This window comes from Toxorhynchites rutilus, chromosome 2, assembly GCF_029784135.1.
Source record: "Toxorhynchites rutilus septentrionalis strain SRP chromosome 2, ASM2978413v1, whole genome shotgun sequence".
Lineage (NCBI taxonomy): Eukaryota > Metazoa > Arthropoda > Insecta > Diptera > Culicidae > Toxorhynchites > Toxorhynchites rutilus.
Genome location: NC_073745.1, coordinates 82687469 through 82705149, shown reverse-complemented (window position 1 = coordinate 82705149; position 17681 = coordinate 82687469). Strand labels below are relative to the sequence as shown.

At 40.5% G+C, this 17681-nt stretch overlaps 2 protein-coding genes across 4 annotated transcripts in view; one reads left to right on the top strand and one right to left on the bottom strand.

Annotated features, from left to right (window-relative positions):
- The window catches only part of LOC129771559 (recQ-mediated genome instability protein 1-like), a 73547-nt gene that overhangs the window by 17661 nt on the left and 38205 nt on the right, over positions 1-17681 (top strand). The gene's annotated exons all lie outside the window — the stretch shown is intronic.
- Positions 3-16787, bottom strand: LOC129771561 (dicarboxylate carrier SLC25A8-like). Of its 2 annotated transcripts, none has more exons than XM_055775310.1 (4): positions 16422-16787; positions 5946-6290; positions 811-1108; positions 3-744 (listed from the first exon to the last, which is right to left on the bottom strand). In XM_055775310.1, the coding sequence occupies exons 2-4, from the start codon at positions 6075-6077 to the stop codon at positions 146-148; spliced, it is 1029 nt and encodes a 342-aa protein (XP_055631285.1). In that variant the 5' UTR covers positions 6078-6290; positions 16422-16787; the 3' UTR covers positions 3-145. The 2 variants fall into 2 exon arrangements, with proteins under 2 accessions (XP_055631285.1, XP_055631286.1); XM_055775311.1 differs by lacking the exon at positions 16422-16787 and adding an exon at positions 6730-6853.

Below are 17681 nucleotides of genomic sequence, written 5' to 3'. Positions count from 1 at the left end.
TATAGCTATTTGATTTTTATTCCTTACACAAGATTCGTTATCGTTTGTATTTTTTATCACAATCTCAATATAATTTAAAAATATACATTAAGGATCTTTGAAATCTCCAGTCATATGTTACAAATATACATCAGATTAGCCCTAACTAATGGCGTTCGTCAATTTTGGGCGTAAACATGATCAGCTTGAACTGCTCGTATGTGATCCACATGACCACATTCCACGAGACAAGCCGAGCGAATGAGGGAACAAATCCTTTATAGAATGCCGCCACTCCTTCCTTGTTGCCCATTTTGATGGCACAGTCGATCGCTCCCTGATACTGTCCCTTCGGTGAGTTCATGTACCGTGTCTTCACAACGTCCACAGGGGAGGCCACAACGGTGGCAGTGAAACCGGCTATCACCGCAGCACTGAAGTGTAACCGGATGTCGTTTGGCATCTGGGCGTAGGAAATGAGACAATCTTTAACCACATCGTAGCACACAATTTCTGCCACGTTGATGATGGCATTGCGGCCAATGTTTGGCAGGGCACCCTTCCACAGTCCCCTCATGCCTTCCTCGCGGTGAATGGTGCGATAAGCTTCCAGCGTGGAAGCGTACCGACGGCCGGTCGCTGATTGAGAGGCTGCCTGGAAACGCACCTTGACCACATCCGTCGGTTGGGCTAGCATTACCGCTAGCCCACCGGTGGTCATTCCAGCGCAGATTCGTGTCATTATCTGAAGACCAGCCTCGTTTTCTGCAAGGGAAACGAGAATGAAAATTACAAAACCATCGCTAACTGGTAAAGATAGATAATACCAACCTTTGAAAATAGAAGCATAGAATAGTTTTACTGAGTCGTACAGTCCTAGGCGGATCGATGAGAAGCACATCTGGCGTTGAAGTCCAGCCGAGAGGCCACTGTATAGCGTGCGAAAACCCTCCTGGCGGGTGATGGTGGTGATTGTTCCGACCAGCCCCCGGTATTGAACATGTTGTGCGGCAGGTATCGCTGGAATTGTCGTTGGGCTTATTTTGAAAGACTGTATCGGACCACCGCCAACGCTGCTGGCCACAGTGGGCCTGAGAGGGCCACTGCGCACTGGTTGTTCACCCTGGATCTGAAATAATGAGGAAAATATACATTACACACTCATTATGGTTTGGGAATATTATGTAGAGAGATTGCTTGATATTAATAGCCAATCGACCGGGATCGATCGATTGACCACTAGGGATATCCATGCTCCCAACATTTCCCCTCTTAATACAGCTGTACGAGGCTAGCCTTAGCGACGGTCTTCGAAGACGAGAGGAATGACGAGGCACCTGGGCAGCTGTTTCAGTTTCTGCGTTACTGGGTAGCCGAACACTAATGAAAAGAGGATTTCGATTTTGGATAGCTGCTGACATTATTTGCAAAACTGATTCATGGACTCCGATCCGAGACTAAAGGTGTCGATTAGGTCTACTCCGAGCGGATTAAGTTGCTGCTTGACCACGAAGAATCGCCTATGACGCTTTTTCCCCTTAAGCACTACTTCACAGGAACACTCTGAATCCGGTTTCAAAGTTGTTCCCGACGTTGTGGCAGCTTGAGCCGTTACAGGGCTTGTTGTGGGTTGTCCAATCTTCCTCCATGTCTTTTCGGAAATGATACTGATATTCGATGCAGTGCCGAACTGGAGACTGATCTGCCGTTAACTTCTGCTTCCACATACATCCTTCGCTTCCGGTGAAAACCTGTACACTTCTGGTTCTAGGCTGGTTCTGGTTCTAGATTCTAGGCCAGAAGTCAGATAGGCCATCTTTGTAGCCTATCTGACTTCTATCCTTGCACCGATTCTTGAGAAAAGAGCAATCCTTGGAAAAGTGCATGGCACCACAGTTCTAACAAGGTGATGCTGGACCGGCTTCTCGTTGATTTGAGGATCTTGATTCTGGCGATCCTCGTCCTGAGCGGGAACGGTTCCCACTTAACTGCTTCTGCTCTACTGCATACACTACTGCCGACGAAGACGCTGTCCCTATCATCGCCGTGTCGTGCTTGAGGTTCAGAAGTCGTTGGCATACGATCCTGATATCCGCATCGCTTTCTGATTTTCGTCCACATACGAACACGAGGCATTTGAACTGATCCTCCCAAAGTTTCCCCCGTTCGAATTCTATACAAAGTTTGTTTACCCGACAGACGAACGTTTTGTAATCTTCGGTGGTTTGCAATTCTGGGATTTCAAATAAACTTTTGAGCTAGTTCACCGTGTTGTAGAACTTAACTTCGTTGAGGTTCTTCGGTACAATGTAACTGGTATACCTCTCGTGTTCTGATGGACCCAACTTCCCCAGCAGCAACCTCACCTTCGCTTCATCATCGAGTAGAACAGCATCTCGCCAGCGAATCGAGAATTTGAGAGAATCAACAGTCTGACGGAATGCACGGAGGGAGCTCATGCACTGTCTGATAGTCAGTTCGGTTTTCGGAAAGGGAGATCAACGGTAGATGCCATTCGCATAGTGATCGAAAGAGCCAACAAAGCAGCCAAACAGAAGCACAGAGGAAACTGATTTGACGTTAAGAACGCGTTCAATAGTGCCAGCTGGGATGTCATTGCGACTGCGCCCACAAGATGAGTCCCAGATTATCTGTGCAGAATACTGAGAAGCCACTTCGAGAACCGGGTGCTGGTGTACGAGACAAACACGGGCTAGGCGCAGATTGAAACTACGACAGGAGTTCCGCAGAGCTCTATCCTGGGCCCATCGCTTTGGAACAGTATGGTACGATTGCGTACTAAAGCTGAATCATTGGCTTCGCGGATGACATCGTTATCTTCGTGTACCCCGCCGCGTCGAAAACGAACATCGTGTGGCACTTTGTAGACGCCGGATACGCCCGTTCAGGTACCTACAACATCTTGGCACTTTTGGACAACAATCAGAGCACCGAAAGAAAGCTCGGTTCCGGACGGCCGACAACCGTGAGCGGCAAGAAGCTCAAAAGGATGCTCTTCAGCATCCTTTTGAGCTTCTTGCCGCTCACGGTTGTCGGCCGTCCGGTGGCTACACCGGTGCGTGCGCTTGGCAGGGAGGTCGGTGCAACCGGCCAAACAGTGAAAAAATACCTGGCGAATATGGACATACATGTCAGGAAGCAGAAGTCCCGTCCACTGGTCTCGGAGCTGAAGGCAATGACGCAGAGGCAGGTCGAGTCGATTTTCCCGGCGAATCGCGACGTGGCGGTGGTGATGGACGGCGAGACCTATCTCACCCTGGATGGCAACGACTGGCAGGGCACTTCGTATTTTACTTTCCCCACGAAGGAAGTGAGCTGCGAAGTGAAATTCATTTCACGCACCAAGAAGGTGCTACTGTGACTGACAATCAGTGAAAAGGGGATGTCAGAGCCGCTCTTCTTTAGTTGCGGACTGGCCGTGGACGATGGAATTTATAGTACAAAATGCCTTCCGGAAGTTGCGTCGTTCATCATGAAATCCCATAAGGGCGAAGATGCGATGTTCTGACCGGATCTGGCGTCGGCCCACTACTCCAAGCGATCATTAAAGGGGATGGAGCGGTTAAATATCGATCTGGTACCCAAGTCGGCAAACTCGTTCAACGTTTCTGGGCAAACCTAAGACGTAAGATCTACTCCAACAATTTTGTCGCGAAAACTGAGAAGGCATTGATAAATAAAAAGAAGAAAGAACTCAAAAACATGCCTACACGCATGTTTTTGTCCGCCACGGCGAATGTTTCGTTTAACTGCTGGAAAGCCGCTCGCAAGGGCGTAGATTTTTTTTTACCTTCCATGGAAAATTTATCAAAGTCAATTATCTGTCTTAGTTTTTTTTATCACCGTCCGAAAAAGTCCATTTTTTAATGCAAACGTTAAAACCATATAATCGGAAGTGGTTTGCGTCATAGCCAGGTTGGTCCCTATCGACATCATCTTGCAAAGGACAGCGAGTGTTATAGGAGGAGGGGAATCAGAGGGATTCGAAAGTCAATGAGAGCAGAGTCGATGGCTAGGTGGCAACAGGAGTGGAGCGCGGCTCAAAACGGCAGTTTGACGCACAGGTTCATACCGACACTAATGGCTGGGCTGGGTGAATAGGAAACATGGAGAGGTAATTTTATACCTAACGCAGTGTTTGTCTGTTTGGCATCAAGATCGCATCTTTGTCCGGAGTGTGAGGATGTGAAAGAAACTCCGAAGCTGGCTGACCTTCGCGCTGGAAATATCGTGGGGGTCATGTGTTCCGACGAGGACACCTGGAATGCAACAAACAGCGTAATCGTACCAGGGCCGACCAGCGTGCCGACAACCCTTGACGGTGGAAGGTGAACAACTGCGAGGACTACTGTAACGGATGGTACCCTACGGGAGTAGCTATGATGTAGCGCGTCATGTTGGTGAGCACTATTTAATCGGCGCACCGTTGGAAAGAGAAATCCTGCGAGGGTGACTGTGACGGGGCGCGTATGACTTTGGAGGGCAATTCCTAATCGGTACACGTCTCGGCGGGTGAACGGATGCTGGCATAATGGAGTGGAATGAAAAAAGAAAGGGAAAGGGTAACAGCAACAGGTGAAGTGCATGAGCACAGCCGCCCCTGGAAGTAATCGCCTAGATCCCGGGAGAAATGAGGCTTCGAATAGAGGATTTGATTGTAGTGGGTAAGAGCCCCACACGATGTCTGGTTTACCCGCCCAGATAAGGTTGTTAGAGCTCTCCTAACCTCTTTAAAAAAATCCTCCGTACGAGAGATACAGGAAGTAAAATGGTGGTATTCCAACTGTTGCTCCATCACCTATCACGTACACCATCGTGTCAGAGGTACTGGAGTGTGAAGAGGGTTGTCTAACTGCACGATTTGAAGCGTTTTTTCATTAAAACGATGATGCAGCATAGCTTGAATACGGAAAAACTTTGGAAAATTAAAAAAACAAAGCTGAAGTATGTTAATTTTTCTCAGAACCTAGTGGAAAGATCTGGTTGAAATTGGCATGTAAAAATAAATTATTTCAATTTATCTAAAGTTTTTCGAAAATTTGAAAAATTGCCAAAATTGCGGCTAAAACAGCATAATAATCCCAATATTAGCACCCAAAAAATAAAAAAATACATCTTCGAATATACGTTAGCCAATCATCAAAATGTCCCAACACTCAACTTTATTACCAACGACCTTCCAGAGTATGGTACCCTCCTTATGAAAGAAAAAAAAATCAAATAACATAATTCTAGCGTTCAGAAGCATAACTAAGTAAAATTAAAATGTAATTACGGCATTTCTTTGATAATGTTATTGCATTTCGAAATAATAATACAACACAATAGTATTATATATTATTACAAGTAACAGATTGATTAAAACATATAGAGATGAACCAGCCTACGGCTTTCTATATCCATTTTTCAGGTATATTTTCAAAAAAATCATCTCAGTCATGAGCTATTGATCTCCTAGATTATACCTTTGAGGTACGAGAGCATGACTTACATCGACGTCACACACGGGCGATTTCGCAGAGCAACTGCGACTGATAATGCTGTTATATCCGCATGCCTCGTCACCGGTCAAAGTCCACATGTACTCTAGTACTATATAGTGAACGAACAGCTGTTTACAGCCGTAATAACCACACATACGATGTAGACAACGACAGCTTACCAGCGGGAGACACGACATATTTGCCTGTTAGTTTGAACCGGTTTTGAACTTGATATATTTATAACATTCAATGTACTGAAAATTGGTAATATTTTTTTAAGACGTAATCCCTGCTCTGTTGCCTGGCGCTAGCATTCCATCTTTATTCGATAACAATTTAGAGTACAACACAGCGTAATGCCCTGATAGTTTGTTCGAGAGGGAGTATACAATTCACTCAACTATTGATGGGTCTGAAATGAACAATCGCCAAGAAGGAAAAAAGGCACCCAAAGAATCTCACCTGCAGTCGCACTTTGGCGGTGTCGAGCGGGAATGTGACGAAATCGGCCCAACATGCGGCTGTCCCAGCTGTTAGGAGCTTCACTGGCACGGTGGCCTGCAGCTCTTGTCGTTGTGGAAATTGTCGGTTCATTATGGGTTCGCTATTGCGGGTTTTTATCGCGGTTGTTAGTTGATTTTTGTTCTGTGTTTCCACTGAATTGATGAAAATTTCCCTTTCCTGGTTGACACGAAATGTTACAAAGCACAACGGGCCGTTGTAAAGTTGTGTTGACGGGTTTTCACACTGGACTGCTTAGTTCGAGGCAAGTGGAAATTGAGACAATGCGCTACTGTGAGGTCAGCCCTGGAAAGAGAAAGAGATTCGTTTGTCATAAGATGCTTTTGTTCAATCAATGTGATTTGGTTTGCAAGATATTTTATCATACAATCTGCTCGTGGTTTATTGTGACGAAGTAATAGAACAAGAAGCTGTTTTACGTTATGTATTAATACTAGTTGGAACAAAAAATCTGAATAGTTACATAAAAGGCAACACAACATTCTGGTTCTCATATTAAAAAAAAAACTAAATTCGCAATATACAATTCTCTTCAACCTGTTATCCCGTTCCGATCAAGTTTTTGCGTTGAAATCTGTCAGCAAAATACATATGTAACGTCAAGGTCAGTTTTGTTTGGCCTTCGAAACTACATTCTCGCATCAGCGCAAACATAACTACGTGAGCCATTCGAACGATTAAGTAACTTGTTGTAGCCGCACCGTTTAGATAGTGCCATCAGTACCTGTTTTTAAAGTATAATGCGTCTATATTGATCAAATTAGAGCGGGTTCATATCGTTTACGGTGCGTTGCTTCCTGGAATCGTCCGTTGAACTGGTATTAGCGGTATAAAAGTAGCTTTCTGCGGTACAATGTTGACAACGATCGTAAATGCACACTACAATAGATCAAACTAATGGTCCCAGTGATACAATGCTCCTACAAAAGAGATCGTAAAATGCTGGAGTACGAACTTAGATTTATACCAATCAGGTGTAGTTATTCAAGCGGACAAACGCATTTTGACCGAAGTTCAACCAAATCAAAGTGAAATTAAATTAGTAAAAAACGAAAATAAAATCTCTAGTAACTGAATCATTGCAGACAAATTCGTCAAGATTAATTAAACTAAGCCTCTTTTTTACCCAAGATGTTTGAAATTTGTAAATTTCTGAACAAATAAAATTCATGGAAAACGGAATTATTAGCAGTATAAACAAACTGTTCGAGTTATGTGGAATGGGAAACCTTGTTTTAGCGTATTTGTCGAGTGTTCAGTTGGACTACTCCCTGGCATGATTTTAGTCTGATATGGACTGTTCAGTCATACAACTGCACAAACAGTGAACTTGGTAAGTTTAACTTATTTACCAAGGTTGTGGAACAGTTAATATTCATTTCTAAGGATCATTTTTGGGATATTTTCATAAATTACTGGAGCTTGAGCTGATACGAGTCAGCCCATACCACCAAACTTCCCTTGAAAAAAATATAGGAGGGTATGTGCAAGACACGACCGCATTGTTGACCCAAGACTACACTGCTATTTTATTCAATTCGCTTGTTTATAGCCTCGGACATTGTTTCAAAATGCTGCGAAATTTTGGAAATAACTGCTTGGTAGAATGGTTTGGTCTCTCTGAAATGTTTTTTTTTTTCGTAGAATCAGTCGCCGATAATTGATTAACGATTCATTCTTGCCTTCGCAGAACAATACACAAGCTGATCGTATATCTCAATTTGTTTCATGTCAATGCATCGGAAATTTATCTCAAACGCTATTCCGGTGGCCTTTTTTGCTAATAAAATACACTCGGCTACAAGCGATTGTATACTTTTGTGAAAACATACTAAGGTCATTTCAAAGTATGTGAAAACAATTGTTTGTGTGATTTATCGAACATGATTTAGAAATGACGTGATGGTTTGCTCTTTTTTGTTCATTATGATTAAATTTGAAGACATTTATTTACAGAAATATTTGAAAAAATCATCTGGCATCCCTCACATACAAGCTATTTCTCTCGTGAGAATGTTATCCGGCCGAAAGCGAGCAAATTGCCCCGATCGAGGGTATGCCGTACTGGCCGATGGAAAGCTGATGCGGAAAATGTCTAATTGAGAAGAAAGTGAATCCTTTTTTATCGTTTTCTTCATCTGAGATATCCACTGGGAACTCGACTCAATAAATATGACGCACAGTAATCGCATCTGAATCGGTTACAAGCAACGAAATTCTTATAGAAATGATGTACAAATTACAACGAAAATCGCTTCAAAAAATATTTTTCTTATTTTTTCAAAGCATGTTACAAATGTAAAACTTCCATGGTAGGATTCTACCATTGACTAGCACGATTGCCTATAACCATTGCATAGCTATTCTTGGTTTACGAGAAAATCAGGCGGATTAAATTACCCGGCAGGCGCGTTTTAGACACATCTGCTCTACTAGCACCATTATTCCACATCTCGTGACTACTTCAATTTATCTTTGGCACCGCATGGAAACAACAAAAATGGTAATACTTACATGTATCAAATATTATGTTAAATGTTATTTAATTAATGGAAATGATTCTAGTTTTCATAAATTTAAACCAATTACACATCGCTGCCAGCTGAAGAACTTGTTGCAGATGCAACTTCAAACAAATGATTACTAAGCCAACAATAGTCCTACGTCAATTTTGCGGTTATACCGAGACATAACCCGTCTCTAGTTTTTCATCAAAAGTTTCGGCATCGTAATCGCGGCTGCCATGGTAATCATGTAAACAAACCAACATCAGTGCATCGGAGAAACCATAATCAGAATTTAGGTCATCGAGGTGCATTAATGATTTTGATCTATAAATCTGATACAAATGGTGTGCAATAGAGATGGGCAAAACAGTTCACTTTGATGAACGGTTAGTGAGTGAACCGTTCATCTACGTGAATCAGTTCTTTTGAACCGTTCTTTCGTTCAGCGGTATTAAGAACAACATAGAATGTTGGCTGGAACCCAACATCAATAGACAGCTATTAATTGATATCGTTGGATTGGATAGTGTACGTATGGTATTTATGTAATAATTTGATCCGCACAAAATATGTGCAATTTTTCATATTCTCTTTTTGGACAACACACTGGTTCCATGTAAGATTACATATTTCATAATATTCATTCAGGGAAAAAAATCAACAGTGATTTTCACTAACAATCAATCATACAAACAATCACAATAACACGTACAAGCAATAGGCCAATCAATGAATTGAAAGCCACGAAAAAACTTTTTTCTCAACATGCCCTCACTATAAAATTTTATGTTTACCTAATCCATGAATCGCCCCAGCTTCCCCCAGATTTTTTTCTGATAATCACGAAATATATGAATGTTAGGCGGAATTGAAAGAATACATGTAATTGAAAATATATATTTTTGCTTTTAAAACTACGAAAATCTAATTTAATTTTTAACACAAAATTGAGTATACATTAACAAAATAAACCCTGCGTTAGATACATTTTGCTCATCATGACAATATCGTTTTATTTTCCTTACAAGCGTTCTCGTTATATTTGTTCATTCCGTCCAGCGCAAATCAGTTCAGCTGCACTAGTTCGTTCGCAAACAGTTCGCCCGCAAACAGTTCGTTCTGAACCAGTTCGTTCACAAGCAGTTCACTCTCCATCAGTTCACTCTCAAACAGTTCACTCGCAAACCGTTCTTTCGGAATCAGTTCGTTCACAAACTCGCAGTACGTTCGTGGGGAGAACTACCGTTCTTTGAAAAAGAACGACCGTTCGTTCACTCTTTTCGGCGAACTAGTTCGTTCGTACCGTTCGTGAACGGTTTGCCCATCTCTAGTGTGCAAGCATGATGTATACAATATTTGTAAGTGTTATAATCCAGAAAAGGGGTGCATTAACACCTTAATTGATGTTTTACTGATTGAAAGATGTACGCTCAATAGAAGGCACCACAAGAGTGAAAAAGTAGCAAAGTCTATGTCCAGAGGCACGGACGGTAGCTTTACCTAGGACTGTAATTTTTGGGAACAATTGATTTTAAATTAAGTTCTCTTCTAATACTCCGAATGGTTGCCCTGAAAAGAGTCGTTTGTTATATCAAATGAATAACCTTCAAACGAGTTGTAAATCAAAGAATTCGGAACCATTTATTATCAATGTTTTCACAGAAATATAGGATTATACTAAAGGTCTGCCAATCTAGAACCGGTACACTATTTGTCCAGTAAAACGTTCCCAGTGGACGGTTCTGGAATATTTGACAGCAGTATGTTTACGGAGTATTTCTTTGTCAAGGAAGGTTTGTCCATTTACCGGAACATTCAATCAGGACGTCGAAGCGGTACAGTGGACCGAAAACTGCGTCAGAACGTCAAGGCTTTCAAAGTGATTTCCCGACTTACAAACCGAATGTGAATGTGGCCATCAAACTCAGTTCTGTTCGCAGTACAATACGGAATATACACATTCGGAAAGGTTTCTTCAAAGATCGGGCTATTAAGATACAGAACAGGACCGTGAAGTAAAACATTACGAAAAAACATATGTTAAATTGAACTTCAAACAGCTTCCAGATGTAAGATATCTAAATTTGTTCTTGCGGACAATTTTGCCAGTAAGCAAATGGTTCAGGCACTAGCCAAAATTACTAAGTTTACCCTTTACTACAATAGATCAAACTAATCGCAGTGGTACAATGCTCCGACAGAAGAAGAAGTTTACCCTAAATGAATTCGCTATATACCACGATTCTGCATTCCACCGGATTTGTATATCATTCGAGTTATCATTTCGCATTACCTATTTCGAACGCTTTACCCATTTAACGTTCGAAGGGAAGCAGATCGAACGGAATTTTATCAAGTCGATCGAAATATTTCGAATCGATTGAAATGCAGAATCGGGATGATAATTACAGTTAGTAACTTACTCTGCTTTGCATAACGCAGAGCGAAGGAGAGTGACAATAGGAGATAGGATCCTCTCGCATCTCGTTATCGACATGGAACTCTCCGCCTTGATAATAACATTTTATCGAGCAGATCGGCATTATAAAAACTTCCTACTAAGAAAGACTAGTTCCATTCGCTACGAAAAAAAAACTTATACAGTGTTCCACGTGATATAATCCACAGTTTTTATAATGGCAGTTTTCTACGGGATCACTTGTCTGGAGAACCAGCGCCCCTACACAGATGATCTGGTAGGGAATCTGTAGATGTGGCCGGAAGACACCGATTGTCATTACAACCAACAACACGAGGGAGCACTATGGTTCAACTAATGTTCATTGGGTCCCACCGAGGTCCTGTCAAGTTTTGGTCGGATTCGGAAAGTTGCCACTATAGTAAGAATGCGCAACGGTGCACAATGGTCCAGGACAGGGGTTTTCAAATGGTGCTCCGCGGGAAATTTGTACTCCGCGAAGTTATAGCAAATGCTCCCACTTGAAAACCCATCTTGAAGGAAACCATTATTCAATTTAATTTCACCGGGCATATAGTGATTTATCTTGTTCACTCCGGGTCAGTTGTCGTGTAACTGCGACTCGCAACCAAAATAGAATTGCTCCCAGTTGGGTAAGGTCAATGCAAATAAGATTTGTTTTATTGATAAAAAAAAATCCAGGTGCTCCGTCAAATGATTTTGCGATAAAAAGTGCTCTGCCATGAAAAAAATCTGAAAACACCTGGTCCAGGAGATGCATTTAAGTGGAAATTAGCATTTAGAGCTCGACAGTTATTCTCTAGACAAAAACTGTCTTCAAAGTTGATACATATAATAGAATGCTCATTTTTATGTTATCAAAAATAGGGTAACCGAATGTGTCGATGAAATAGCAAATCTAACTTTATTATCTTTATAGATAGAGGTAAGCATAGTTCGAAAATGTTGTAGTCTCAGTTATTTGAGATATCTTTGTACAGTCTTCCATGTTTCACAAAAAACACTGCGTCCGGGATGTCCACGCTGCTGTTCGCAGTTTTGTGTTTGAATACAAACATGATTTTTTCGTACCTGTGTTTGAAAATGTGACATGTTTGTATTCGTAGTTTGTTTGGACATACGATGTTTAATCCTAATGTTTCACATGATGTTCGAACATGGTGTTCAGTTTCTCTTGCATTTTCACCCCAAGCACCGGCAGTACGTAGAGTAGAATAAGCGAATCGGACACCACACCACCACCACTCAACACGTGGTGTGTTGGTATGTTGACATGAAAAAAATGCTTTCCTATCATGACAATGGGTGCTTCGTCTAAAATTTTGGGCAAATAAAATAAACCTCTTTATCTGTTCTGAACAAAATAAACGTCGATTGATATCAGAGTTTTCATAACTGATATCATTATTTAGTGCACGCATCAATTTATATATTGAATTCATGTAACATTCGCTATTATTAGCTATTTAAACAAGTACTAAAATTGAATAGAGCGTGGCGGAGATGTTTAGTTACCCACAACAAATTTTGATTACAATATTTCTATAGTTTTACTCGAATCTAAAGTACCAGAATTATTCAGCAGTGACATGTTAGGCGTGACGCTAGCCACTCGACCACGATAGCAACAATTTTGGCAGGATATTTGAATACAAATGGCCAATATTGCTTGTTCGCGACGAACGCGACCCGAGCTATAAAACGAGCGAAGAAGAGGAGAAGAAAGGATGATGCAATCGCATGCACAAATAGCATATGTAGTGTAGTATAAGTGTAGCTTTTAGTTTTTTCCTTCATTCAGTTTGTGATAACATCGAGAAATTAGTGGTGTATTTTAGCCGCTGAAATTTCTCTGCTGGTTCTGCTATGTGCCGCTGAAGGATGCATATAAGACTAATTTTTGGATATTTATTTTTTTGGTCAGCATTTGTACGACGTCGCCCGCTGTGCAGTCGGTTCCCCAGACTTCAATTGCCAACATGCACGCAAAAAAAATCTCATAGAAAGCTTCTTCCTATTCAGAGAATGTTTTCTTTGCATGAAACCAAGTATTATTTAATCAGACTTACAAAATGTGCATGAACTCATAGCCTCTTAGTTCGTGCAACTTTTGTAATGCGAACTACATGTTTAGTTCGTTTCTGTGAAAAAGTATTCTACGAAGAAATGTTTTGGGATGAATAATCTCTTTCCGTGTATGAAAAGAAACGAAACGAAAGCTATGAATACTGCGACATCGGGTGATATTTTTGTACATGATGTTCTTGAATTATAAACATCGTGTTTGGTTTCACATGTTTATGTTTGTGTATCATTGTTCGTGTTTGGGATAGACATTCAACACTAGCGAAAATCATGTTCGAATTCAAACAAAAACATGGAATTTTCACATCGCGTGCACATGTGTAAGTGTTTTTCGGAAGACTGTCTTTGTAGAACAAAGTTTTTTTCTATCTCTTGAAATAACCGATATAGCGCCATTTTCTCTAAATTGCGTTAGGGGCACCATGAAAAAAAACTGTTTTTTTTGCTCTAACTTTTATGTTTCTAATTCTACATACAAACTGTGTTCTAAAGACTTTTAGAGCTTACTAATACACATATTTTGCGATGCAGAACTTGTCAATATCTCAACTTCACTCAAAGTTATTGATATTTCTTCCCAAAAAATACGCTACCTGCAATTGTTTGTCATTCTTTCTGGGGCAAACATAAACAAACTTTATAAGCGGCATTTGAACGAGCATAGTTCACTCTACATTATGTGTGATTTTCAAAACTATGTTATTTTTCGTGTTTGAGTAAATTAAAATTGAAATCATGAGTTTTTTGGGAAAAAAAACCTTCAATAACTTTGAGTAGGATTAAGATATTGACAAGTTGTGCATCGCAAAATGTTGGTCTTAAGCTCCAAAAGTCGTACGAAGACAGTTTTGATGTAGAATTTGAAATTTAAAAGTTAGAGCAAAAAACCCGCGTTTTCATGGTCACCACCCTAATGCAACTTAGGAAAAAAGCGCTAAATCGATTATATCAAAAGATAGAAAAAGCGTTGGTCTACAAAGTTGTTTAAAATAATTGGAGCTACAACATTATCGAACTATGTTTATCTCTATCAATAAAGATAAGAAAATTAGAATTTTTTATTTCATCTACAATTTTGGTCACCCTATTTTTGATAACCTAAAAATGAGCGCTCGATCATATATAACAACTTTGTCGAAGACAGTTCTTGTCTAAAGAATAAATATCACCCACAAAGATTTGTTTTTTTTTTTTGACTAAGTTGCATTAGGGTAACCATGGAAAAAACGGTTTCTTACTCTAACTTTTAAATTTAAAATTCTACATCAAAATTGTCTTCGTACGACTTTTAGAGCTTATCAATACCAACATTTTGCGATGCAGAATCTGTCAATATCTTAATCCTACTCAAAGTTTTTGATGGGTTGTCTCCCAAAAACTCGTGATTTCAATTTTAATTTACTCAAATACAAAAATAATATATCTTTGAAAATCACATTTTATATAGAGTGAAATTTATTCTTTCAAATTCCGTCAACAAAAATTTTTAAAGTTTGCCCCAAAAAGAATGGCAAGCAATTGAAGAGAGCATATTTTTTAGGAAAAAATATCAATAACTTTGAGTGATGTTGAGATATTGACAAGTTCTGCATCGCAAAATGTTTGAATTAGTATGTTCTAAAAGTCTTTCGAGCAAAGATATAGTTTTTTTTTCATGGTGACCCTAACTCAACCTAGAAAAAAGCGCTATATGTATCGGTTATTTCAAGAGAAAAAAAAAACTTTGTTCTACAAAGATGTCTCAAATAACACGAACTGTCTATCAAGATAAGAAAGTTTTATTTTTTATTTCATCTACAATTTTTGTCACCCTATTTTTGATAACATCAAAATAAGCGCTTTGTCATATGTAACAACTTTGTCGAAGACAGTTCTTTTTTTTTTTATCTTCGCTTATTTTTCGTCGGCCTATTTCCGCCACTTTAGTGCCAATCACCGACATCAGGGAGGCGACTCCACCTGTTCCTACCTATCAGACTCAACAACTCATGAGCCGGGCCAACTTCTTTTACTTCCGCTCCGAAGGAAGACGTAACCAGAGATTTTTCGCCTCAGAAAATCCCAACGACGCCAGCTGGGATTGAACCCAGGCCGATCGGATTGTGAGGCTGTTACGCTAACCATACAACCACTGGCGCCGTCGAGGAGACAGTTCTTGTCTAGAGAATAACTGTCGAGCTCTAAATGCCAACTTCCACCTCAATGCATCTCCTGGACCATTGTGCAGTGGTGTCCCGATAACGATGTAGACGTAAAGAACGAGATGATCCTCTCAAACTGTCTGGAATTCTATCCAATCGTATTGCTCATTATGTGTAAGCTAAACTGAAGAAGAGTGGAAAAATGGCTAAAAACTGCTATTTTAAGAGCCAGATCCTAGAAATAAAAACAGTCGATGAAGTTGACCAGCAGCTTGTGCAGAGATTGATAGACGTAACAACATCTGCACAAGCTTCTGTTTTTCCCAGGATGTTCATATTGTTATTCGACAGGATTAAAAATTTCCAAACCAATATTGGATCTTTCAACTACAATAAACACAGTACTGTTTTTTTATAACGTTTTATTCTAAATCCTACAGATTCGGAGATATACCTGATTGAAAGCATACCGATTCAAAATTGACAGGGCTTGATTTTGGAATACATCTTGTATGTAATACACAGAATGGTAAAAGGTCGCGAGGCTGACGCTGTCCAACGCACAGTGAATCGCTGCCAATTCAACAATTTACTCTGAGAAAGGAAACTAGACACTGTGGGAGGCGCTTAAAAGTTTGTTCATCATTCCAAATCCTGTGGAATCGTCCAAACATCCTTCAGTAAAGTACAATTTATCACAATTCATACGCCTTCACTTTGGAACGATCTTCGACAGGAGGTAATCTGCAATTCCGTGGATTTCCTACTACATGGATAGATTAAAACGAACTTATGTATTTATATATCGTGAGGAATCAACTAGCATGGTGATGAATTTATTATACACTGATTTGAATGAAATCATTCGAGATGTCCAGATCTTCCTGTTATTTTTGAAGACTGATATCTTTTTTTATAATATTTTTAAAAATATATACTCATCGTCATCCTCAATTCACTGGAGTAGTCAACAATTGATTCTTTTATGTTTTCGGGTGTTGTCTTGGACAGAAATTCTATCGATAATATTTACAAATATGTTTAGAGCCAACTGAGTATAATTAACAGCATCAAATAGAAACACCCTTCCAGTAATTTGAGAAATACCGAACAAGGTCCCTTTGCACTTTAGACATATCCATTAAATATCTCTGAAGCATGAATATCAAATTTGTACAATATACAATGGTCAGGCTCTTCTCAACCATTTTTTTATGGTTTCATTTCCGCGATATCCACCTACCTGTTGTCACTACTATACGCAATAAGATCAAAGCACCAATCGATTCGATTATCACTGCATTAAATATCCCGACACCTGCACTTTCAGATTTGTCTTAAAAACGCTTTCAGCACTCCTTCGCCACTTCAGGATTCAACTTTGATTCTGTGGCTCACTCTGTGACACTGCCCACTTCCGGCACTTACAATATGCTGCAGCTGTTCAGCAGCACAAGCTTAGCGCAACGAATGCTATTCACACTAGATTTTCCACCGCCGTTTCGCGCGCACTCGGTATTGCACAATGACCTTTTTTGGAGGCTTTTTTCACGCCGTCGCGATCCCAACCTCACTGGGAGCTAGACTGAAGCCCGCTCGGCGGAAATAAACCGTTTTTAAGGCTACCAGATGGCAGTCGCTCGGGACCGTACACATATCTCATATGTCCCGTCAAGTATTGGTGGAGCGGTTGCGTCTCACCACCATCAAACGGACGACTCGGACAGAGTCGAATCCCGTCGTCGTGGGAGAGACGGAAGATGCGTCGCACTCTGGCTTCGTGTCTGCCATTCGCGTACACCCTCGCGTAGCTGGAGGTGTGTGCGACTGATTGATTGATAACTCAGCTTATGAGCGCCGTTTCTGTTATTGTTGTTATCACTGGTTGGTGGTGAACTTTGGCCGAAACGATTGGCGCGAGTCGATCGGCGCGCGGACGCATCTTATGACCCTTGTAATTGTTTACGTATGACCATGCGCTCATTATTTCTGTCTCATAGTATTTAGATTGGAAACAACAAATTGATTTTGGGATAATAGCAATGACTTATACAATGTTGTCGAATCGCCAAGCGTCCAAAACCGGAACACACAAACTCGTATTCACCTACGTCATATAGCACGCGTCACTGAGCGCAACGAAAGTGTATATCATTGAGAATGTGACGTTTTGTGACCACTCGACTTTGTATCTTATTGTTATTTTGAAACATTGAAGAAAAAGCGAAACAAATGTGTAGATAATTTGCAAATTAATTTCACTTTCAGTACAGGAAATAATTGTACTAATGAATGAAATTGTTTGCGAATTATTCGCCAATTGCCAATTGAGACATCGGTTTGCCGTGATTGTGCGGTCTGGAAAAGAAAGACAAGGTACAATTTATATGCACACCGTCCGCTGAATTCGACCACCGAGCCACAATGACGAGTTCATGGTACAAATCAACCAGAATGAAATGCATAAAATAGAAATCAGGCGAATTAGACAAATGAGTTCGTT